General features: G+C 33.8%; 1 protein-coding gene across 3 annotated transcripts in view; it reads right to left on the reverse strand.

Moving 5' to 3' along the window:
• The window catches only part of ClC-a (chloride channel protein 2), a 296,284-nt gene that overhangs the window by 114,981 nt on the left and 156,141 nt on the right, over positions 1-25,162 (reverse strand). For 2 of the 3 annotated variants that reach the window (XM_075377084.1, XM_075377096.1), the window contains exons 2-3: positions 17,464-17,737; positions 996-1,124 (exon numbers count right to left, since the gene is read on the reverse strand). In XM_075377084.1, the coding sequence (XP_075233199.1) occupies positions 996-1,124; positions 17,464-17,737 (403 nt within the window). The remainder of the gene's footprint in view (positions 1-995; positions 1,125-17,463; positions 17,738-25,162) is intronic. The other variant, XM_075377089.1, reaches the window with a different exon arrangement.

The raw sequence follows: 25,162 nt of genomic DNA on the forward strand, positions 1-25,162 counted from the left end.
TACTAACATTAAAACATGTTGTACTGAAACAATAACACAAACGAAACGAGATATCAACAATCCACTAATCTCTATATAACTGGATAGGGGACCTTTTGGCGTAAAATACAATTAAGTGTTTAATATTGAAGTATACCCCAGCGCCGCAGAATGAGCGGCTGGGAACTAAATAAAACCACTGTACGCTTGCGCGACTATATCGTGATGGTAGTAATGTTTATTTTACTCGCATCAGGTAACCAAAAGACGGTCATTTTCGTAACACAAGCATAAATTTACGGACAGTTGTAGAAAATGTATGCAGAGATCAGATATATAGTTATAGAGAGATCAGTGTTCAAAATACAAAATCAGAAAACTTCTATTGCATCGTTTTAAAACATGGTTTTATCCCAACTCTTACACTTACCTTTGCGCATGTGCCGATTCATTTTATTTAGTCCTACCACTCATTTAGTGGCGTTAGTTTATACTTCAAATTTTACCAATTCCAATTCATGGATTCCGCTATCCAGTTATATAGAAACCATTGCAACAATCATGTGGTTACAGAGGAGGTTATGCGAAACACAACACTGCCAACCGCATGACACTAAATGTTTCCGTTGGCGCGTAATTAAAAACGTTCGGTTACTTTTTGAACAGACCTCGTATATTATAGAAACATTTTTCTGAAATGTTCTCATTTACAACATAAAAATTAAATCACATTTCATTTTCTGCTTTGATTCATTATTCTTAATATTCAATGTTTCACCAAAGGAGAATTTATAATAAAATATTAATATTTAATACATCATTAATAAAATTAATGATTCAAGTATTTCATACAAATTTGCAATTTTCACTTAATATAATCCCCTATAACAAATAAATTACTTAAATTTAATTTGAATTTATGGTTTGAATAATTAAATTCAAACTTCACTTAAAACATAGCTAATTTTTAATAATTATTATTATAATAAAACACAATAATTCTATATTTAACATACCTATTGACTGTGGAGCCACTAAATGAACAAATCCGGCAGAAAATAGTATTAAACAGACAGGAAGTGAAATCCATGCCATATATTGAGTAAACGGATGAGATGTCAGGTCTCTGTACAACCAAATTCGACCTAAAATTATGAATGTAATTAGTTAAGTTTTATGATTTTTAACAAATGATATAACTTAATTTCCTTAAATTAAGATGAATTTAGATTGTAAATGAGACATCACCCCACAAAATAGACATCACTGTATGATACGCGATATGAAATGTAAACAGATAAAATTTTTCCAGCAAAAAGGTTATATAAATTTGTAAGCAATATGCACTAAATAAATAGTAGCTTACGTAAATAGTAACTTATTATTTTTCAAAAACGTGTACATGATACTTTATTTTAATTTAATGTGGTATGAATTTTATATACCACATCCCAAATAATAATTTGGCAAAGTGAATTATATAAAATAAGTAATCAATTTAACTTTAGTATTTAATTTAAAATAAACATAAAAAAGTAATAAATATATGTAGAAGAAACCTTCATTTCATTTTCTATTAGAAAAAATTACAGTTATAATTATCAGCTATTTATAATTTGTTATTAAGAGCAATAATAACAGATAAGCATTTTAAGATTAAGTAGAATAATATTAGCTTTTTTTATTGGTGTCGTAACTTAACAACAGTGTATTTATTTTTTTAGTGAAATGAAAAATATTATTTTTATGAAACAATCTTTTAAAAAATAATCATTTTAATCATAAATAAATAAAAAATAGTTTTTTTTTGGTTAAGATTTCAGTATAGGAAAAATTTGTTATAAAATATTAAACATAAATATTTAGTAGATCATAAAATTATTGATTCAAGTGTTTATTTAAGCACCCAGATATTTTCAGAATTTTGAATATCAACATAACAAATTTATAGTTTTAAAGATGATGCTTGCAACTAAATTTGTTCAAGTTTTTGGGGACCCTTTCAACTTTGTTAGATCCAAATTTTAAGTCTGAGTCCACATAAGGTCCCTTAGAAACTATTTCTCAAACATAAAATGTGAAGTTCAACTTTTAAATAGTGTTCAGTTTATCAGATATCAAGTTTGTTCTGTTAAAAGTGGAATTAGACAAACTTTTTTACTTTCAGACCGTTATTGCACAGTATTCTATTACAATCCATTGATAAGTGCACAACACCACAACAATTGAGAAAAATCTAGTTATTCAACCAAAAAATTATTTAGATGTATCAAATAATATCAGTAATAAAGATCTTCAAATTAGAATAAAAGTTATGGTACATATAACTAATAAACATAAAATAAATAAAAACCTTTTTAATGAACTAATAAGTTGGTAAAGTGAATGCATGCTAAATTTAATTCCTGGCAAGGGTATATAGCAATTTTTAATTTACCATTTTTTTTTCTGGGAGAAAAATGGTTTGGTGTTATCACCTGGACAAAATACGTTAGTTGTAATAAACAAACATATATTACTTTTTATGTCTGAATTAAAATTTCAAACTGTTACGCAATTGGCATGAATAGCTGATACACACTACAGTAATTTAGATTATTTAGTATAAACAGTCGGCCTTAAGAAACTGTAAAACAAGATAAAATCATTTCATCATCCATAGAATAGTTCAAATGATAGCCTCCCAGCCTAAACTTGCGATGTAATGCAGCATAACAATACAACCCACAATGATGTGGTGCATTTTCAGTCAGCAGTCGCAGCTGACTGACTGCCGACTGCCTATATGACTGGGGACCCAGCAAAAGCTCACTGTTGTATTTTGTTTAGTCATTCGCAAAATGACACAATGAATCTCACAGACTACAGGGTGTCTAGAGTACATGTCATTAATTGCCTGTAGGGTACTCATGGAATCTGAGTAAACAAGAACATATAGATATTTTGCGCTAATTATATGTAAGGCCTTATTAATGGCAACAGTTCTCCATTGAAAATATTGGTGATGTTGCCAAATATGTATGTTTTGTTGCCAACAACAAAGCTACAACCTACAGAATTAATGTTTCTAGAGCCATCCATATAAACTGTAGTTACACCAGGATTCATGCTATTTATAATATAATTTTTTTTTTGTAAGATAATTGGATTTGTGTTCTTTTTATTATAATGACAAACATCAAAACAGTAATGAGAGAAGGTTGCCAAGGGGGGTAATAACATGTAACAACAATAAGGACTGTAATTGTATATTTAGACCTGAGAAGAGGCACTGTGCTCTGGTGCTTAGAGAAGCAGTAGATCTCGGCTGTTCCAAGTATTATCATGCTGGTTCAAGAATACCACATCAAAGATTGGATGAGTTGGTTGCACTTTAATGTGAGCCACATAGAAGCATATCATTTGCTTCCATCTGTTACAAAGAGTTGACTCAACATTGTCTACCATCCACCAGACGGGTTATTTCAGGGCCGAGCAAGAGCACCTGTGACAAGACGGATGAATAAATGATGGCTTGCATTGAGCACCTTTAGTGTGGTGGCTTGCATCAATGGAATAAGCCATGCAGCCATAGTCTAATAAGAAACGGAATAGAGCTCAGTAGAAGCGCAACATGCGTATACGATCGGCTACTCAACAGGTATTAGATAGAACCCTCAGACTGTCTAACATTCTTTGACATTTTACCTTCAGCTCCTTCAAATTTGTTACCCATGTTAGTCATTGGTCTAACCACATTCACAGAAATCTAACCCATGTGGTGCATGCCTCAACTGGTTCACCATGTAAATACTGTTGAGAGTCAACATGTCCCCTCAATCGGGAAAAGCAAATGCACTTCATTTCTTTCTGGGGAAAATGTGAATCCAGTAGATTTACACCATGATTTTAAGCGGGTTATTGTGTTTTGAAGAGCCTCTCACCAGTAGATAACACTTTACATGTACATAAACAAAAAAAATCATCAAATAAAGAACACAACTGGTTTTCACATGCAGTTTATAGAATTATTTATGGCTACAGCAAACAAAGTAACACTAAGGACACTTCCATGAGGTACTCCGTTTTCCAGTGTGAAAGTTTCAGATATGATAGTAAAAACCCAAACACGGAAAGCTGACTACGTAGAAAACCCCTAATAAATGCAAAGAGGTGACCCAGACCATTCATGAAGTGTATTCAGGATTCCTCTCCACCATGTAGTGTCGTACATCTTTTGTAAATTGAAAAATACAGCAACCAGGTGTTTCGACATAAAAAGGCATTTTGAATAGCAGCTTCCAGGGCAACTACATGATCAATGGATGATCTACTCTGATGGAAACCACACTGTTCTCTACATTTCTCTCAGGCTAGCACACTAGACAACGGTATTCCATTCTTTCCATCACCTTGCACAGGATACTGGTCAAGGATATAGGATGATAATTGGAAAGGCGTGATTTAATTTTTCCATGTTTTAGTATGGGAATAACCAAGTGCCTCTTACCAAGAATCTGGACACACCTGGTCAGAGAAAATTTTGTTATAGATACACAAAAGATGTAGTGTAGTAACTGGGAGATGTGATAGTATATTGAGCCTGATATTATCATTACCAGGGAAAGTGTTATAAGTATTATTCAGGACATACTTTATTTCATTATAAGAAAAGATATAAGATATAGGAATTACCTGATTTAATTATAAATTTCATTATAAAAATTATTATTTCATTGTACTTAAATTATTTACCATTTAACTTATCCAATTTCCCTTCTCAAAAATGTTGAGAAAGTATATAAAGGTCATAATAAAAACTGAATTTGAACTGGTACTGTAGCATCACAGAACAGTTTTAACAATATCTGATCAACTATAACATAAGCATTCTGCAATCAATGGCTTGGTCCTTCCCTTTAAAATATACTTAGAAACATATTAAACCCAATGGTCTGCAGAAAAGAATCCAAAGAAACAAAGGTACTATTGTAAAAAGAGGTATATATACTGCTTTGTTTCACAACAAAAGAGATAGATTAATTTCTTTCTTTATAACATCTGCCTCAGTTTTCTTATGGCTATTATGCACATAGAACATCTAAAGTGTAAGATATTACTTATAGTAACTTTCTATATAGGTAATAATATTTATAATATAGCCAGTTCCTGTGATAAATAAGTATGTGTAATATGTAGAACCAAACATTAATTTAATTTTAGTGGACTTGACATAGTGATTTATAATAGTATGTTCAACTCATTAAATAAGGCAAGAGAAAATAACTTCTCCCCTCAATTTTATTAGTTAGCCTGCCAAAGAATGGCTAAGCCATTATTTGGACTGACTAGGAGTTTCTATGGGACTCTATGCTCCCAATCAATTATGGATCCTTAATGAGACACTGTTACTGACAGTTAGACAAATGTTAAACAATTGAAAATGAGAAAAGTTTAAAAACAACTAGCCATATACTTAAGAATGATTATTTGAAAATGAAAAAACTGAATAATTGTTTCCACCAACAGAATAAGAAATCATGTGTTACAATTAAAATAAAAACTATCAAAGAGTGACAAAGCAAACTAGCAAAATTTTATTTGTATCGGTCACAAAATTATATTTATGTAAAATTAGGGTTTCAGTTTACACCTAAAATTATTTCAGAGTTAATTTTTAATACTTGCACCCAGTGTTATACAACATGGTAAATTTTCCATTAACATTTAATCATATAATGCATAACCGATATACAATTGAAATATAATTGACACCCTGGTGCCACCAAACTGGCTGCTGCCATGCCCTTGAGTTATAGATAGAAGAAAGATCATTATGATCTTATGTCTGAGGTGAAGAGAGGGTGCAATGGTATAAATACCTGAGCTATCCAAGTAGAACATAAAAAACAATATTACAAATAAAAAAAATCTGAAGACTGATAACAACATAGTGTGACAGGCAAGTACTGGCGACCACTAAATAAGGTGAGGAAACCTCCAGTGCAGAAGATCGCATGCTTTTGAGAACCAGATAGCCATACTATAAGTGTCATAACAAGCAGGTATCAACAGAGAAATCAGTCTCAAAGGAATAATTCCTGGAAGGGAGGAACCATCTCTTTCAGAAGTTGTGAGGTTTTCAGAGATTGTGCTCTACAAACTAATGGTTGTCATGGCCTGAAAAACAAACAAGCTAAACATGTTTTAGGCTCTAAGTATTGCGGAGCTGAAAATTATAGAAAATTACAGCTACATTCTCCAAGTAAATAATTTTTCTAATCTCTTTTTATTCAAAAAATCAATAAGACATCCTCTTAATATATTCCAGAGGTAAAATAGTACCCCAATCAGATCTCTAGGTGTAACTGTTCAAGAGGAGATCATTGGAAAGTACAAAAACAAAAAGCCATTCTTCAAGTTAGAGTGTATAATGTTATTAGTTTTAATAAAAGTAACAAACTAGATGAGTTAGTAACAGGAAATTGATAGTTTAAAGTTAAATATAGTAGGGCTTAATGAGGGAAGATGGAATGATGAGTATGATTTTGTCAAGGTATTGTATGATAATTAATGCAAAATCAAAAATGAAACATAAGTAGCAATAACAGTGAATTGAAAATAAGATAAAAAAACTGATATTGCAAAAAAACACAAAAAATAATCATTTTAATTTAATCAGGATATCTAGCCTGATAAAAAAAATTTTCTCTTGTAAACTTAGTTATAAATAACAACCTGCACTATTATCTTAGGCTTTGATTAGAATCTTCAAACCCCAAGTTGTATATGTTCCAAGTTTACTTGACAACAAGGAGCAAGAAAGGTTATGAAGAAATATGACCCAATCAAATATATAAAAGGAGATGACAAATTAAATTTGTTTAAGGGTGAATAAAGTGCAGTTGTAAAAGAAAGGAAAGAAGGTAAAATAGTTGAAAGATCAGATAATAAAGAGGATAGGTTTTCACAATGTTACCTGAATACATACTAGTGATTTATAAATCATAAACAAGATACATAGGTGAAATAAGAAGATAGTGGAAGGTATCAAGAAGATTACATAATGTTTAGGAAGATTTTAAGACAGAAGTTACATTACTTCTGTCCTATTATCATGTTTTTACTTAACTAGTATGAGCATGAAAATCTTTCTGCGCAACTTATTTTTATTTAATTTATAATATTAACATATGAACTGTTTATAAAAAATAAATCAGTATGAAATCTCACGTCCTTCTGTGGACAGTTAAGAGTGTAGAATAAATAGTCCTTGAAATGATCTATCATTAGTTTAATATTTTTGCACTGACTGAAACCTAATTGTTATTTGCTACCACTTCTTCAAGATTCTACAACTAGTGCAATTATAACTAGTAAAAATAATTTCTTTCTTACATCAATCTTTCAGAATAAACATAAATTTAATTCACAAGGTGAATAAATTACCCATTCTTTTTCTTCATTATAAAAGAACACTAAAATTGTTACACAAGAATAAAATGTTGTTTCTTAATCTTCATTTATTCATTAGGTTAAGTTTATGTTTAAAATTTTAACACATTCAATTATAACTATACATATTTAATGATATTTTTGATTTGGCAGATTTATATGACAAATTTTTATAACTTAACACCAATCTGATAATCACAAAGAAAAAATTTATATTTGGCTTCAAATAGTTCAAATACAGATTGGAGAAGTTGCAATTTTTTTTAGTCCTCAATAATGTCTCCCAGTTACCTTTCAAATGTGGGATACTCTCCCTTGCAATATCAAGAGATGTACAATTTACAAATGGTAACTGTGGTAGCTGGCCGCAGGACCCAAATCAACAATTTTCCCAAGGTAACTGATGAAATTCAGAATATTGTAAACCAGTCTAATTAACACAAGAATATACACCATATGAGTATATAATGTATATGTATTTACAGAGCAGTAATTTCTTTACTGCTCTGTAGGTAGTAATCACCGTGATCTCTTTGTCTCTCCATACGCGGGCCTCACCGATCTAATACAGAACTCATTAGTGTTACTAAGGATCCGGGCGATAGCTTCTTTAACCTGCTACTCTGTGGTATCCGCGTCCACATCATTGATGTGGACACCAGCCGCCCTCCACCGCAGGACATGAGATCAACTCTCAAGTCTGCAATCCTGTCTCTCAACACCGAGGTGAAGCGCTCTGCATTCTGCAAACCTTATACAACCGGATCCTACACCCTAACAACCGGATCCTTGTCGTCCCCCTTAAACAACAATTTTACAATCCCTTCCTTCCAGTACACTGGAAAGAGTTCGTAAAACAATAATTTATTAAATACGCGTGTGATAATTCCCACGCTAACTCCAACCGAGCGAACAAGGAGCTCAGCCGTCAGTCCATCAAAGCCAGGCGCCTTACCTCTACCCAGACTTCAGATAGCCGAACCCACCTCGGCCTCAGCAATCTCCACAAATAATGCATCCCCGCGAATAGAGCGACCTCACGCCGTACCCGAAGATAGTATACGATCTCTCCAACTTTGCTATCACCAGAGATAAGATCGTCGAGTAATTTGCGTAAAATTCCGGATATATCCGAAACACGCCCAACCGGATCGAGAGAGCAGATAGAAGAACGTCTTCCTTTCTACGTTTATGTCCTAGAACCCTATACACAATTCCCCAGGAATCCTTGTTTCCTTGGTCGTCCACAAAGGAACGCCACGAGTCCCTCTTGGCCATCCGGAGTTTATGAAAATAGTTGGATCTCCGATCCCTGTATTCCCCAATAAGAACTGCCCGCCGCTCAAGATCACCTTTACACTGAGAGGTCCTCCGTAAACTACAGACAGGTTTCTTCATGTTATATAACTCCGTATTCAACTAAGGAGCCAACCTCTCTCGACCAGAACTGCGGCTGATCGAGTACTCAGCGGCATCCATAAAAGCCGATGTTAGCCTTAGTCCTCTAAGTTAGGGTCCTCTAACAACTTAGGCCTTAGTTGTGTACAACACAGAAATAGAGCTTTTCAGCAACATTATGGACCTTCGAATAGTTTACTAGATTGTGAAATTAATGAAAATTTTTTAACAGTTTGGTTTCGAATATATTCTAAACAGAATATATGTGAGGCTGTACATTAAATTCGATTATATAAGATACTATTTTGGCTTTTAATGGTGGCTGTACAAGCAGACTTTCTTTCGGTGTATATCAAAGTGAATTTATCTGTGAAGCCACTTTTCTACTCGTATTTTCACATTTGATATGATACGCGTAAAATAAGCTTGTGGATAAAATCAGCCAGACAGGAAAAGAAACCATATAAAAGATTACGCCTTTAAAACATGGAAGACTTGACCGTCTTAAAGCAGCAATCACTATCTTAAATTTAATTGTCTTTTTCTGTGAAAAGTCAATAACAGTTTTAAGAATTTATAGTATTGTATACCAAGTAAATTCTAAATAATTTTTAAATATTTATAACTTATCGAAATCTTTGATGTTCTAAGGTATCCCTAAGTAACATAAAGTTGATGAACATTAGAAATTAATTACAGATCAAATAATTAATTCGTTTGTTAAACAGTATGACGAAACGTGATAATCCTTAAAATGATTAAAAATTAAAAATACGTTAACAGTATCCCTTTAAGACAATAACCATCTTTTTTACTTCCATGTACGAAGTAAAGGAAGTATTGCGATCGCGAAAAATTTCGGTTTTCAGATTTCATCGGAAATATCCATTTTGACCATCCCTGAATCCATTTTGATTAGTTTTGGCGTGACGTCTGTACGTACGTACATTTTGATTGAAATCGACTGGACCAAAAGTGTCCAAAAAACGCCCAAAATCCAAAACAAAATTTGAATTTTGGACTTTTTCTTAACTGCAGTAATAAGCCTTCATTGAGAGTTTTTCAACGATATATAAGTGGTACTTATTTTCATTGGTTCCAGAGTTATAGCCAAATAAAATATTTGGATCTTACAAGGGCACAACCTCTGATTGTAAAAAAGTTTTACAATAAATAATAACTCAATAATAATAATTAAAAAAAAAAAAATAGAAGTTATTAGTCAAATAAAATTTTATGTACTTTTCATTTTAAGTCAAAAATTTCTTACAGAAGTTAATAATTATTAATAAGTCAATATAAATAAATTTTAAAAAAAGAGTTAAAAAAAGTATATGTATAAGAAGTCAGATTCGAACCGGTATGTCCACGTTTACGGATCCGACACATTTTCACATACACCACATAACTACTTGAGCGACGTGAAACAAAATTAATATATGTACTAATATGAAATGCTGATACGAACACCACAAAAAAAATGTGATACAATGTGGTGTCCACTACAGTGTAATTACGTAACTGTCCACTTTATTAAAGAATTGCAGAGGATCGTATTTCACTTTCAAATGAACTTGAAATGATGTGCAGCAAAAAATGTATATATGCAATTTAATAGGCGAACAAGGAAATCATAGATATTTTTAAAAACAGGCACTATCGACAATGCTACCGTAACTCGACTGAAAATTGCCGCTAATCGGCTCCGAACTTACGTGAGAAGAATTATTTCATAAAATTCGAAAGTGAGTTCATAATTTGTAAAATACGAGTGTTAATAGAAAAATCTGAAAAATTTTTCTAAGGAAAAGTTTAGAAAAATAAATCTTTTTAAATAAGAAAAAACTTAGGTGCCGGTGACCGTCGTCTGGAACGTTTTTTTAATAAGATATTAAAGAATTTATTCTATTTATATTTAATATCTCTAATAAAATAGTAAGAATTATTTATTAAATTGTCTATTATAAAAATTTTGGAAATTATTTTGTTGCGATTCCACAAAAATAAGGTAGCAGGTGAGAAGAAAAATGACTGAATGGTAGTAACCAACTTAATCTTTTTACAAATAGCAAATATTTCTTCGGATAACAGTTTCGGAAAAACTATGATGAATGATAAAGTTGTCACTTTCTTCAATACATCGTAAACGGTTATGGAAAAATCAGGAAAATGTTTTAGTACGTTATATGTAATACATTGTATTATGGTGTAATACACATTTTACTGTAACTCATTTCATGTTAATATACGTTACTCACCTTAACTCTACTAACTTAATCCTACAAATTGAACCTGCTATGAAGTGATATCTATTGTAATGCAAAAAAAACCGCATCGAAATACCATGCGTAGGTTTTGAGGAAAACGGTTACAGAAGCACGCGCGCGCGCGTGTCTGTTACCGTTTTCATTAAAAACTACTGGACCGATTTCGATGAAGTTTTTTTCATTACATAGATATCACTTCAGAGCAGGTTCTTAGGCACGTTTTACGGTTATAGGCCACCAGGGGGCACTACAGTAGATGAGTTTCTCTAAAACGGCTGAGCCGATTTTGACGCGGTTTTTTGCGTTGCATAGGTATCACCTCTTTTCATTACATAGGTGTCACCTCAGAGTAGGTTCTTAGATTATGTTTTCGGCTAAAAGCCTCCAGGGGGCGCTGCACTAGATATGTTTCTTCAAAACGGCTTCGTGGGTTTTTAAAAACTTTTAATTCTATCACTTTTCTTAACTTGTCATTAAAGGGGTAATGTCAACCGATTTAGAATCGAACATAATTTTTTTTTTCTTTCAGTACATTTAATAAAAAATGGAAAATGTCTTTGTACAAATTTTTTTGGAAACAGACGAAAAATACGAAAGTTTTGATAAATCCCTTTAAACGAGTGATAAACTGGCTGATTTTGAAAAAAGCTTTACAATAGTCTGAAAAAGTGATTTATATTCATTAATTTTTGTATTCATTAATGTATTTGTCAGGGCGCTAAATTCAGCTATCCCGATATCTTTTAACAGTATGTCGTTGACCAAAAAAGAGGAAGGGTGATTTTTGTTAAGCATAATTTCAAAAAATATGTTCCATAGAACATTATGCAGAATGTCCCGAGAGGATTCTGCTAAACTTCATAGGCGTATTTCACTCGTTAAGAAGATGAAAAAAGTTCATATAAATATAAATATGGGTCCGAAAATACTTCATTAGAAAACGTTACGGCTAGTGAAAATTTCGCCCCGATCTCCATTCATCCGCTGAAATGAAGCCCTACTGAAATTCTAGGAAGGTAATTTAAGGGGCAAATTTAGTGGTTTCTTATGGTTTTTGACCTAAAAACTTAAAAAACAGTCCCAGAACTGTACACCCATTATTTTCGATGAAACAAGGCATAATAAAAAAAATTGAGTTGAAAAAATAGTTTTTTAACTTTGGAGTAAAATAAATTCATTAAATTGTCAATAAACAAATAAACTTATTGGTAAAATTGATAGAGAATTTGATTCTGAAAAAATTTATATAAATTATCTACCAATAACATCCCACAACAGCAGTTTAGATGTACTTATATGTGAAACAATAACAGCAATTTCCGCTAATACGTATTTGTGTGTGTGCAGTACTATTGATGTCATTTCTTAATTATTAGTGCTTTACTTCCCATTAGAACGCTGTAATGCTGAAAAATATTATTTTTCATTTAATGTCCCAGACAGCAAATCTCTACAAACAAAATTTTCAAACATTGTTGCGGTTATGATTCAGAATCTTGCTTCAATGTGCTGTAGTTATTTTAGAGAATTTAACTTTCAATACAAAAATTTTATTTAATTTGTGAAGTATGAATTTGTGATTCATGTGTATTTAAGTAGTTCAATCGCATTGATTTTAAAAGCTATTGATAATAATTAATTAGTATGTGATTTGTAATAAAAGAGAAATGCCGAATAAGTTTACAAATCAGGAATATGTCGGCATTCACTTCATCTATGATTTTTATAACGGCAATGCTAGACGAACCGTTGATGAATATCGTCGGAGATTTCCCAATCGAAACATTTCTTAATCCTTAATCGACAACTATTTGCAGATACTCACCCGCACATAAGGAAACACTTAATGAATCATCTGAACAGGAAACAACTGTCATCTGACTGAGCAGATTTTACGTACGATAGAGCGAAGTCCAATTGCTGTAGTATACGTAAAATCTAATGGCGAGTTCTCTCTACAAGCTGCCTCTACTTGGCTCCTCTACACCACACCACAACCTTTTTTCTTTCTTTTTTCCTGTTTAGCCTCCGGTAACTACCGTTTAGATAATTCTTCAGAGGATGAATGAGGATGATATGTATGAGTGTAAATGAAGTGTTAGTCTTGTACATTCTCAGTTCGACCATTCCTGAGATCTGTGGTTAATTGAAACCCAACCACCAAAGAACACCGGTATCCACGATCTAGTATTCAAATCCATGTAAAAATATCTGGCTTTACTAGGACTTGAACGCTGTAACTCTCAACTTCCAAATCAGCTGATTTGGGAAGACGCGTTAACCACTAGACCAACCCGGTGGGTACCACACCACAACCTGGCATGCGGTACACGTACTACTGGCTACTACAGGGTTTCCCATATAAAACGCAACACAACCTTATATTGGTAGGTATTGAAATAATAAAAAAGCATGTGCAAATGTAAATGTAATTTTTATTATTACCATCCATTACCTTACCTTACATTTAGAGTACATGTTGGAAGTGGCCGCCCCATCTTCTTGAATACAAGCTTTAATACTTTTTACAGCGTTTCTTGCAACTTTTTTCAAAGTTTGTGGCTAGATATTTAATTCAGCTTGTTCAATATTGACTTTCAATCGTTCAAGTGTTCGTGGTTTGTTGCTGTAGGCTTTTTCTTTGAGGTAACCCCATAGAAAAAAATCCGCCGCAGTCAAATCTGGAGATCTTGGTGGCCACAAGCCTCGACCGATAACACGATTACCAAAGAATTCCTCAACGAAATCAGAAGTTGAAACTGCGTAGTGCGATGTCGCACCGTCATGTTGTAGCCAGCAGTGTCTGCCTTCCTCTTCCAAGAGTGCAATGAACTGAAATAAAATATCCTGATATCGTTCTGCATTAATGGTGTACTCGAAAAAAATAGGACCGATTATTTTCTTCCGCGATATCGCGCACCACACGCCCAACTTCTGCGGGTGTAATTGTTTTTCACGATAAACGTGGGGATTTTCAGCAGTCCAAATTCTACTTTTTTGGCTGTTTACGTAGCCATCCAAATGAAACCGTGCTTCATCTATGAAAAACGAATCCATAACATTAATTCCCTCACGCAGAAATAGACGGAACCGTTGACAATATTGTAGCCGTTTTTCTTTGTCGGGCTCAAGAAGTTGATGAACCGTTTGAATGCGATAAGGTCGTAATTGTTATCGTTTGATCGCCCGATGAACAGTTGATTTAAACAAATTAATTTCAGCAGACAAACGTCAGATCGATTTATTTGGCGAGGCGAGTAATCGGTCTTTGATTTCAGTGACTGTATCTGTATTCAACACTGACGCAGATCTTTTGCGTTCCTTGTTATTAACAGAACCAGTCTCTCTAACCTAATTTTGCAACTAACCTTAATACTGATGTTTTGTTAGGAACTGGTTTATCTGGGTACTATGGCGAAACAAATCTTGCACTGCAACCACTGATTTCGTACTGAAGTACGACTCAACAATGAAAACACGTTCATCTAGCGAAAACACCATCTTGTCTCTAGCAATACACTGAATGTTATGATTGCATTGTTGTTACTATCGGTAGTGTTCTACTGCGTCGCCGCGATGTTCAGATGTTGGACGAGTCCATTTCAGTAACGAGTAGGGGAGTAAGTTTGACTTTTGAAATTTCATGGATGAGTGACTGATGGGTTGCGTTTTGTATGGGACACTCTGTACAAAAGTATTGCGTATGTGCTATTTAAAAATAATTTTCGTAAATAACTATGCCACGTCAAAGAAAATCATAACATTATAGCCTATAACAAATACACAACTCATTTCATATACTTTTGTATTACGTAATTTTTACAGTTTATAACAAAACCTTAGTTAACATTCTTGAAAAAAAAAATATTTTCAAGAAATAAATAAATTTATTTATCTCTTTGATTTATTTCTTGATATTTATTTATTTATGAATTACTTCATATACATCTTGAGCAAAATATTCGGCACAAATAATTTTATTTGTATTATCAAGTTACCAGAACATAATTTTCGTAATATAATAGCTACGTCATAATTGGATACGGTGCAAGTCATTGCAAATCAATTGATGTGACTCTTGCAATACACTCTCGTGGCTGCTGATGTGGAAAGTCGCTGAGTGATGTTAAAAGCAGTGGGGGAGATACCACAGCGTACTACGGACCTGGCTTCAGATATTACATACGCTATAGTACTCGTAGATTAACTGCACGTTTGAAGATTTTACACAACAATATATGGCGGACATTACACAATGACGGTTATCATCCATATCATCCTCAACCAGTTCAATGTCTTGACGCTGTTGGTTTTATTGTTAGGGTAGACGTAGATTTTTTACTGTTAGGGCTCTTTTACAATCTGCGGCTAAATTATTATCAACGGCTATCACAAAACAACGTGCTTTCATCGCTAATATTATTTACAGATGAAGCAACATCTACACGAGATAGGATAAACAATGCACGAAACAAACATTTTTGGAAACATGACAATCCTCGTGAAACCACTGAAACTGATTTCCAGCACCGTTTTACATTAAATGTCTGGTGTGAAATAATAGGTAATGTTATTTCGAACCTAACATTTTCAAAGGTAGCCTCACAGGTTACCTGAACGTTCTTCAAAATGAGTTGTCAATACTTTTAGAAGATGTTCCACTTCGTACAAGAACTGATATGTATTACCAGCACGATGGCGGACCAGCCCATTTTTATGGTCCTATTATTCATTATCTGAATGAAACGTTTCCTAATCGCTCGATTGGTCGAGGTGGACTACAACTATCGCCAGCTTGAACATCTGATATGAGTCCTTTGGATTTCTTTTTGCGGGGATATATTAAAGGGTTAGTTATGCACAGAAATTAGAAAACTTAAATGAACCTTTACACACGTGGACCATTGAAGAAATCACAAACAACCAAAGAATGCTAGAAAGCGATAGCTCATCTATAACTCGCCATGTCGAAATGTGTTTTCAGGATGAAGGTGGACATTTTGAACAGTTGATGTAATGTTTAAATAACTGCTATTTTATATTATTTCAGAAATTTTGTTTGTTTTTACAATTTTATTCAATAATAGAAGATTTTAGTCTTCTAGTCTAGATTTTAGTCTTTTAGTCTAAAATTGAAATTCAGTATTTTCCATATTGGTATATATTGCACCAATACGGACAATATTAAAGATATTTTCTTTAAAAAAATATTCTTAATATTAAAGAATTTTTTAATATTAAAGAATACATTACTTTCAGTGCATTAGACAGTATAATGAGAGAAATATGCCAATGAAGTTTAGCAGAATCCTCCTGGAACACTCTGTATAACATTTTTCATAATGACGGATAACCAGTCTCTACGATGGTTTCATCGTTCATCTGCTTCCCGTCTTATCAGAATAAAAATTATAACAATTTTTTTTTAAATTAAAAATAAAACAACTTTCAAACAAACCTGTTTACAATCTGAATGTACATTTCTTAACAAACGTCAAAGGATGGAAAATTGAAGTAAGAAAATTTTTAAAAACTCAAGAAGACAAACTTTTCGTTAATTTAATTTAGTTTTAATATTTTAATATCTTTTTTAATTTGTTTTTATATTGCTAACAATAAATACTGCTGACAAAGAAATTTCAACGTTCCAACTTGCACCATCATAACTAACCACGCTTCTAACTTGCCCCAATCAAATTTTTTCGACTTTATAACTCAAAAAAGACCCAGCTAATCTTCATCAAATTTTCACATTCACAACATCAAATGAACTACAACATATCTGAATTTCAATGAAATTGATCAAGTACTTTTGGAAATTTTCAAGCCATAAAATGTTGCACACAGGCCTATAAATAAATAAATATATATAAATTCTTACATAATAAATAAGGAATAAAACCACAACATTCCTTATTAAATAAGGAATAAGGAAACCAAAATTTAAATGATATTTTTGTACTTCTCCTACCTCAAAACATAACGAAAGTTCATTTTCATCCCTCACTCCCACCATAAGACTGAAAGTAATACCGTATTTTTTTCTTCAAAAAGTCGGTAAAAAAAATTCTTACGAGAGAATTCTACAATATTTAACGGAATTTCATTCCTCTCCGGCTGAACAGATCTTTTTTATTTACACACTTTGTATCTATTCTGGTAAAAGATTTGAGGACAGGATCCGATAAAAATAAAAATTGAAATATTTTTATCAGAATAGATGATTCTGAATTTTCATCGAAGATTGTCTTCCGAATAATAAAAGATAGTCATACTTAAAATTATATCAAGCGATTAGCCAGTTTCATATCGGAAAAAGATGGATAAATTTGTATGGATATTTTTATTTTAAAATGATAGAAAAATTGAACTGAACATTGCTCACCTCTGTTGCACATGCCTATTCCATGATCCATAAAAAAACTTAAAAATGCCATTATTAATCCTAGTAACGCTAAAAACACCCAGTCTTCTCCTAATTTTGCAAAACTGTGTTTCCACACAAAACCGACAATACTTGCAATTTTTGAGGCACATTTTCCTTTGTACTTTACTAAGTCTTCGTTTTGTAAAATCTCTTCTTGTTTTCTCTTTCTGTGTAGTCTTACAGCTTCTTCTTTTGCATATTCTCCTAGCTCCTTTGTATACCGACCATACATCTGGAAAAATAAAAATTTACATATTTTTGTTACAAATTAAAAGATTTTATGATTATGATTTTTGTAAATTTCACTTACAATTTCAATGATAAATCGGTGTGATCATCTTTTACTGTTAAACTAAATGAAAAAATAAATAGTAATTAAAGATTACACCTCATAGCTAGACCTTTACGGTAAGTTCAATATTTTTAAAATTTAAATTTTTCAATTAAAAACGTTACTGATAAGCTTACAGTAACCGAAACCTAACATTATTCTCGAATTTTACAGTACAGTACTCATTCAGAGCTATAATTCATTCTAACAGTTAGTTAACAGAAAATAACAAGCTTATATGGAAATTATATATTGCATAAAACCAACAATCGAACCTAAAATCTTACGGATGATAGGCTGAGACGCTATCTTTCCACCACAGATGTAATCGATTTATGGCATTTGTCGATATTTTTCAACAGATTCTTGGGAAAAGAAAGATAATGGTCGTGGCGAGTCGGTGAATTTGGTTCCAAGTGGAAGTTTAGGAGGTAAAAACAGTAACGGTAGAAAAAGTTAACAACGAATGAAAAAGATAAATGAAGATGAAAGATGTAAAATAGAAGGTCCAGGAAAAGTATAGAAAGGAATGAAAATCTATAACGAATCATTCAAACGACTTAAAACCAAAAATAAGCGAAGAACGTTAATTTATAAATGCATAAGTAAATTTTGGGCTCTAGATAAATAGAATTACTATGTGAAAAATAAAATGTACGATTTCAACAAGGAAAAAAGGAAATCAGTGTTATTTGTATTAATTTATTATCTTTATATCATGAGATCGCGAAGAAGTTGTCGCTGAATCAAGCCATTTTATACGAACAGTTTTACGACATAAGGGGTAACATCGGTCCACCTAGTCCAGTCTTTTATACAGCTATGACACGAATATAAGGTAGCAGTCAATTTGATTTCTCTGATAGTAATGATTTTATTCGCTATACGGTCATTCAGTGTGTTGAATTTACTGATGGTGCCACTTATAGGAAACGATATCAGTTCCTTTTCGATGGGCTTGGCATGCCGATAGAAAACCATGTACTCGGCTCAATAACGGGGTCAACGGGAGATCAATTCATTCGTTTTCCATCGTAACCCAGTTCGGATTTCTTATGTGAAAATAGTCGTGAAAAACATAAGTGAACAGAAAAAATTTTCGAGTGAATTTGTGACCGATATCGAGTCGCTTACTTACAGTAATTTAACGTACATAAACCTTGCGGTACTTAATAAACGCATAGGATAGGTAGTACGTACGAGGGAATTACGTACAAAAGAGACGACGCAAATTTAGCAAAAAATTAACATTAGCTATTAAATCAGGACAAAGGCAATACTATTATTCTAACTTTTAGGGATCGCATTAAAAACGATCCGTATGTAAAGTACTGATAACGTGAAGGTCGTCTATGATCTTGGTTGTCGGAATCGGTTTTCTGAATCGTGTTTTCAGTGTCGAGAACAGTAAATTCATCAAATGTTTATCTGATTATCGAAATCTGCATACAAACGATGATACAAGACGGATTTAAAACTGACCTGCAATAAGTATAAATTTTAGGGATATACTTAAATAACTTGAAGTTAGTTAATTGTTAAAAATAAGGTTTATAATATTATAAATTAAATTTAGATAAATAACTCTCATATATTTATGTTTAAGAAGAAAATTACAATTATTATTAGTTGATTATACAATTATTTTATGGAGGAAAATATCAATTTTTATTTTTTGTTTGCAGAATTCACAGCAGGATGTAGAAAGTTGAACTTAATCAACCATACAATGACCGGCTATTAAGTTAAATAAGAGAAATAATGAGTCACACTATCCTACACAATAAATACGTCCCTAAAACTGTATTATTTGCAAATTTACGCATAACAACCAAAATAATGAAATTCCACAGAAATTCGTACTAGTCTTTGCAAAAAGTATTTCTTTTTTCTTTGGATTTTTTTTTTTTTTTTTTTGTTAAAACAAACCGATTTAAAATACTGTACCACTACACTACAAATTAAATCCCTAGTAAATCATTAACAATAATAATTACAACAGTACAGGAACGCCTTGTACGAAGTTTATCCTAATTTGAATGAAAATAATGACTGAAATTTATTTATTTTTCTCAATCCATAGTTAATCTGCTTCTTTAATTCGTTCAACAAATACACGTAGAAAACATGAAGATCAAACTAGACACTGCCCTCCATACGCAGGCAGGTTGGTGTGAACTCTTGTCTGAAAACCGTACTGTAGTGTTTCATCTATTTTTTTTTTTATTTTTTTTTCATAAATGTAAGTTAAAAATGAATGGGTCATCAATGCGATAGCAGTCAAACAATCGGTTTGAATTAAAAGTTTGGTTTTTTCAACTTACTTATCCCATACTTTTTACTCACAATCAGATTCTTAAAAAAATATAAATAAATAAAATGTCAGAAATGGGGAAAAGCTGATACCTCGTTATCCATTTATTTATTTATTTTAAATAGTATAATAAAGGATGAATAAATACCATTTGCAATCGTCGCATTGAATGTTTTTTTTGGGGGTTTTCATGATGATGAAAACCCAAAAAGGATATCGTTCATGATTATGAAAATTTAATGGAATTCTCTGTTCCTAATTAACTTAATAAGAAAAAACCTAATCGATGAGTATAATTTACAAGTTAATTAGTCGATAACAACTTCCATTAATTTCGTTTGACCTCTGAACGAAAAACATCGCGGTCTCTGAAAGCTTGATTGTAGGCTAGTATGTTTTCAAAATACATTTTTAATTAAATCCCTTACCTTATTAATATAAAATTTTTAGTAAGTATAAATTAACTGACATCTGTAATCATTGTAATAGTTTACATTAAAGCTCTTCTAAACCCGTATAAAGTAGTTCATGATCAAAAAAGGAAATTGTTTAAATATTTGAACTGTAACTGCTGTAGTAAACCTTTTTAACATAAACAAATACTGTCAATAATAAAGTGATAAATTTATATTTATTAATTTAACAGTTACTTCAGTGATTAAAAATTATCCCAATGTAAACTTAAAATTAGAATAGAACAAATTATAGTAACAAAGTAAATTCAAGTTTATTATCGAAATATGTTTGCCTCAAAACTAAATCAATTCTCTGTAAGGCAAGGATTTTTAGTGTTCTTACTAAAAGCGTTTATAGCAGATTCCAATGAATATAAAAATATTTCAAATTATTCCTTCCGGCTATTCAACAACTTTTTATCGAATGGGATTCCACAAACGTAGTATTAAACTTTAAAACTACCTGAATACAATAAATTAAACAGCGCGTTAAATATTGCACGATAATGTCCTAGTTTATTTCTTTAATTTGATAAAAATATTATAACATTTATTAATCTAAGCATTATAAAATATTTAAACGATCTATAAATTTTAAAATAATTTATAAATACAGCACTTGAAAATTATCTAAGTGCCGCAGTTTATTATACAATTATTTTTAAGAAATCCGAGGCCGAAGTCGAAACAATTAACATCCTAAAACTAAATATGCTACCACATGTGCACCAAATCCAATGTCTACGTTATTTAGCTCTTTGATGGAGCGACGACCTACACAAAAGTGCCTCAAATGTAAATGCGTGGTCTAATGATGTGTGTATATTTCCTGCATTCTACTTTATCTATATTTTAGTAACATTTTTAAATAGATAAACTGGGTCGTCTGTTATAGAGTAATAATATAAATTACTTTATATAATTCATGAATATAAACGATCGGTGTTGTATTTCGTAAAAAGAATGTTTACAATAAATACCATATAATAATTTTTAACAGCAAAAATCTCTTATACAGCAAAACCTGAGTTAACGGATTTCGCGTGACCAAAAATGTTTTCCGTTGTGAACAGAATTTCGGTGAATACAGGGATGAACTAGCGGACTACACAATTAAAAAGAAAAAATCTGGTCTGGTAGTGTACTTACTAAAACCACGTTTCATTTTCAGCAGTGGATTGTACAGTACTTTGTTAGCGAATTCGTAAGCACAAAATTTTATCTTATGTACATAAGATAGAAACAAAACAGTATACTGGATTGTAGAACAATTTTCATATTTTTATTTTAAAAAAACATAAATTAAGGAACTGATAATTTTTAAGACTAACGAATTTCATACCTTAAACTAACACACTTTAATAAGTAAACATAATTTAAATTAACCTAAATGTACCGTAACCTTTTTTTTTCTTACCCACCTTTACCCCCCTAACCCCCTAACCTATTTATAAGGGAGGAACGGTTTACACCGTTTTTTATGACTCTAAAGAGGATGACAAGGTAGTGGTAGACGACCTCCTTCGAGCATCCAGGCTGATCACTGGCGAAGCTGAGAACCTAATTTTTTATCTTCCTGGAAATAGAAATGGGCACTTTGCCAGAATATTGACATACCTCGACTGGGAAAAAGCAAGACCTATCAGAGTCAAAATCTGGTAAAACCAGAGAGGTCAGTATTGAAGGGAAAAGTTACCTCTGCCCCTGTTAAACCAGTGAACCAGAAAACAAAGACGATGGTGGTTAAGGTGGCAGGTAGGTCGTATGCCAACCTCCTAAAGTCTATGAAAGAACGGGTAGATGAAGGCACTGAAGTTCTGTTCCTCAGACTGGGCAATAATGAGGAGCTAAAAATTAGAGTGAAAAGTGTGAAAGTAGCCGAGACATTTAAAGCGGTTTTACAGGCTAAGGCTGAGGACTTAGTCAGTCTAAAACCAAGGGCCGACAGCCGCATGTCAGCGACATAGATGCCACAACGGACGAGGAGATTGTTAAGGGTGCTATGGCTACCATTATGGGTGGAGAGGAGGACCTCTTTAAGTTGACCTCACTCCGTTCTGCTTTTGGTTCAACTCCGAAGGCCACGTTGATAATGGCCCATAGAGCAGCCAAGAAAATGTCTGAGAATAGAGTTAGGATCAGGTGGGTGCTATGTCGGGCTAGCATTCGTCAGGAAGAGAACCGCTGCTACAGATGTTGGAGTACAGGCCATATCTCAGCAGTATACAAGGGCACGGACAGGTCCCGTCAATGTTTTAATTGCGGTAGGACTGGTCATCAGCGGCGAAATGCGAGTTTCCCAGGCTTTGTGCCATTTGTGATTTGGAGGGCCACAAGACCGTAGGCTTTGGCACCCAACGATGAAGATAATGAAACTAAATACGAAAAGACGCAGGCAATCCGTTAATTTAACTTGGGAAGTGGCCTTCAAAAATGATGTGGATGTCTTACTGCTTTCCGAACCGCATGTATCGTCACAGACGATACATGCCATGTGACGGGACGCCATGAATGGTGGATCGGGAGGTGGCGGCGGCTATCGGCTTCCCTATAGCGGGGATCCCAGTGGTAGGCAGTGGTTTCGGTTCTGGATACGTTTGGGCGGACCTGGTGGACGTGGTGGTGGTGTCATGCTACCACTCCCCAAACACAACGGTGGAGGACTTCCTCGAGTTCCTAGAATCCTTGGAAGAGGTAGTACGACAACATCGGTGCCATAATATGCGACTGCCGACGACATGAACGCCAAGTCGCCGGAATTTGGGAGATGCGCGTAGTATCGGAGAAACCTCCTGGTGTTTGCATTGTATAAGTGGGAACGGGACTACTTTTGAGCGCGCCCAATTTCACACAGTACTGGATCTGACCACTGTGAATGAAGAATACTTGGAAGACCCTGGAAGACTATCAAGGATGGAGGATAATGGGTCGAAGAGAGTCTGTCAGACCATCGGATGATATGAGTTAATCCGATACGAGAATAGAAGGCATGAAGTGAGAATGGTAAAATCGGTTGCCGGATGTGTAAGGTTCTCGGTAGCGATTGCACGACAGCACTTGGAGGGGGATCACGCCGAACGAATTCATTTAAATCGTGAAGGAAAAATGCGACATTTCCGGGGTGGTGGTTTTCCGTCCTGCCGCTAAGAATGCGTATTGGTGGTCCGCGGACCTCATGGTCCTTCGACGGCGTGCCTGTTGCTCGCAGGCTATATCAACGAACAGCGCGGAGAGGGGTAGTTGATGACATAACTGCGGCCCATCTGGCGTATGTGGACGCAAGAATAGGTACTGCTCCCAAATAAACATACAAAAGAGGAGGGCTTGGAAGGAGCCGGAGGCGGAAGTAGATAATGACCTTCGGGGAAAAGATTAAAAAGTTTTCACCACGCGGTTCGGCCGCCACTTACCGGTGCTTCCGGAGGAGAAGGTACGAATATTTGTGACGGTCCTGTATCCGGTCTCTCCAGCCCCGCTATGAGACATAGTGGAATTGGAAGAAATAGAGAATTGGAAAAAATTTCCGAATGGAGGAACTACTAGCGGAAGGGCAGCGAATGAGGCTGATATAGAGTCCAGGGGGGTCGGACAAACTACCAGTGGAAGTAGTTAAGACTAAGCTGGTCCAGTGGTAGTGCTAGAGGTCATGAACCCATTTTGTTCAGCGGGCAAACCCCTCCCTCCTGGAAGGAGGCAAGGTTAATATTACTTCGTAAACCGGATACCTGATGAACCTGAATCTTATAGGCCCATCACATTAATAAACCAATTTGGTAAATTACTAGAGAGGATTCTGGCGATAGACAAATTAGAGGACGTACAATCAACGGGAAGATTCACGAAAATCAATTCGGCTTTCGGGTAAGAGTTTCACGATGGTCGCAGAAAGGGTTATCATCGAACGAGCTGATCGGGCGGCGGCCGGCACTTGGAGGATAAGACTGATCCCTGTGCTGGTCACGTTCGATGTCAAAATTGCGTTCGTATTCTTTGGATGAGAATCAATATTCGCCGCAGTTTATGACCGAGGGATACGAGGTTCATTACGGAGGCTTCTCCAAGACTTATGTTTTTCTTGTTTAGCCTCCGGGAATCACCGTCAGGAATTACTTCAGGGGATGAATGAGGATGATGTGCATAGGTGTAAGTGAACTGTAGTCTTGTACAGTCTCAGTTCTGAGATGTGTGGGTTAACTGAAACCCATTCACCAAAGAACACCAGTATCCACGATCTACGAGTAGTATTCAGATTCGTATAAAAGTAAATATCTTTACTAGGATTTGAATGTTGGAACTACGACTTCGAAATCAGTTGATTTGCGAAGATGCGTTCACCACTACACCAAACCCGGTGGGTAGTCATGAAGGCTAATTTACTGCAATTAACCAAACCAACGATGACTGTGCGCTGTCGTCTGTACAAGGTTTTTAACACTCTGTCTGTGGTCGTTTATTATGATAGTCGACGAGTTTACTGAAAATGTAAACATTTATGTAGTGTTAAATGCAAATTTATCAGTTACAACTCTGACATGACTATTTTTATATTTGTTTATG

Source organism: Lycorma delicatula, chromosome 1 (genome assembly GCF_047948215.1).
Source record: "Lycorma delicatula isolate Av1 chromosome 1, ASM4794821v1, whole genome shotgun sequence".
Taxonomy (NCBI): Eukaryota; Metazoa; Arthropoda; class Insecta; order Hemiptera; family Fulgoridae; genus Lycorma; species Lycorma delicatula.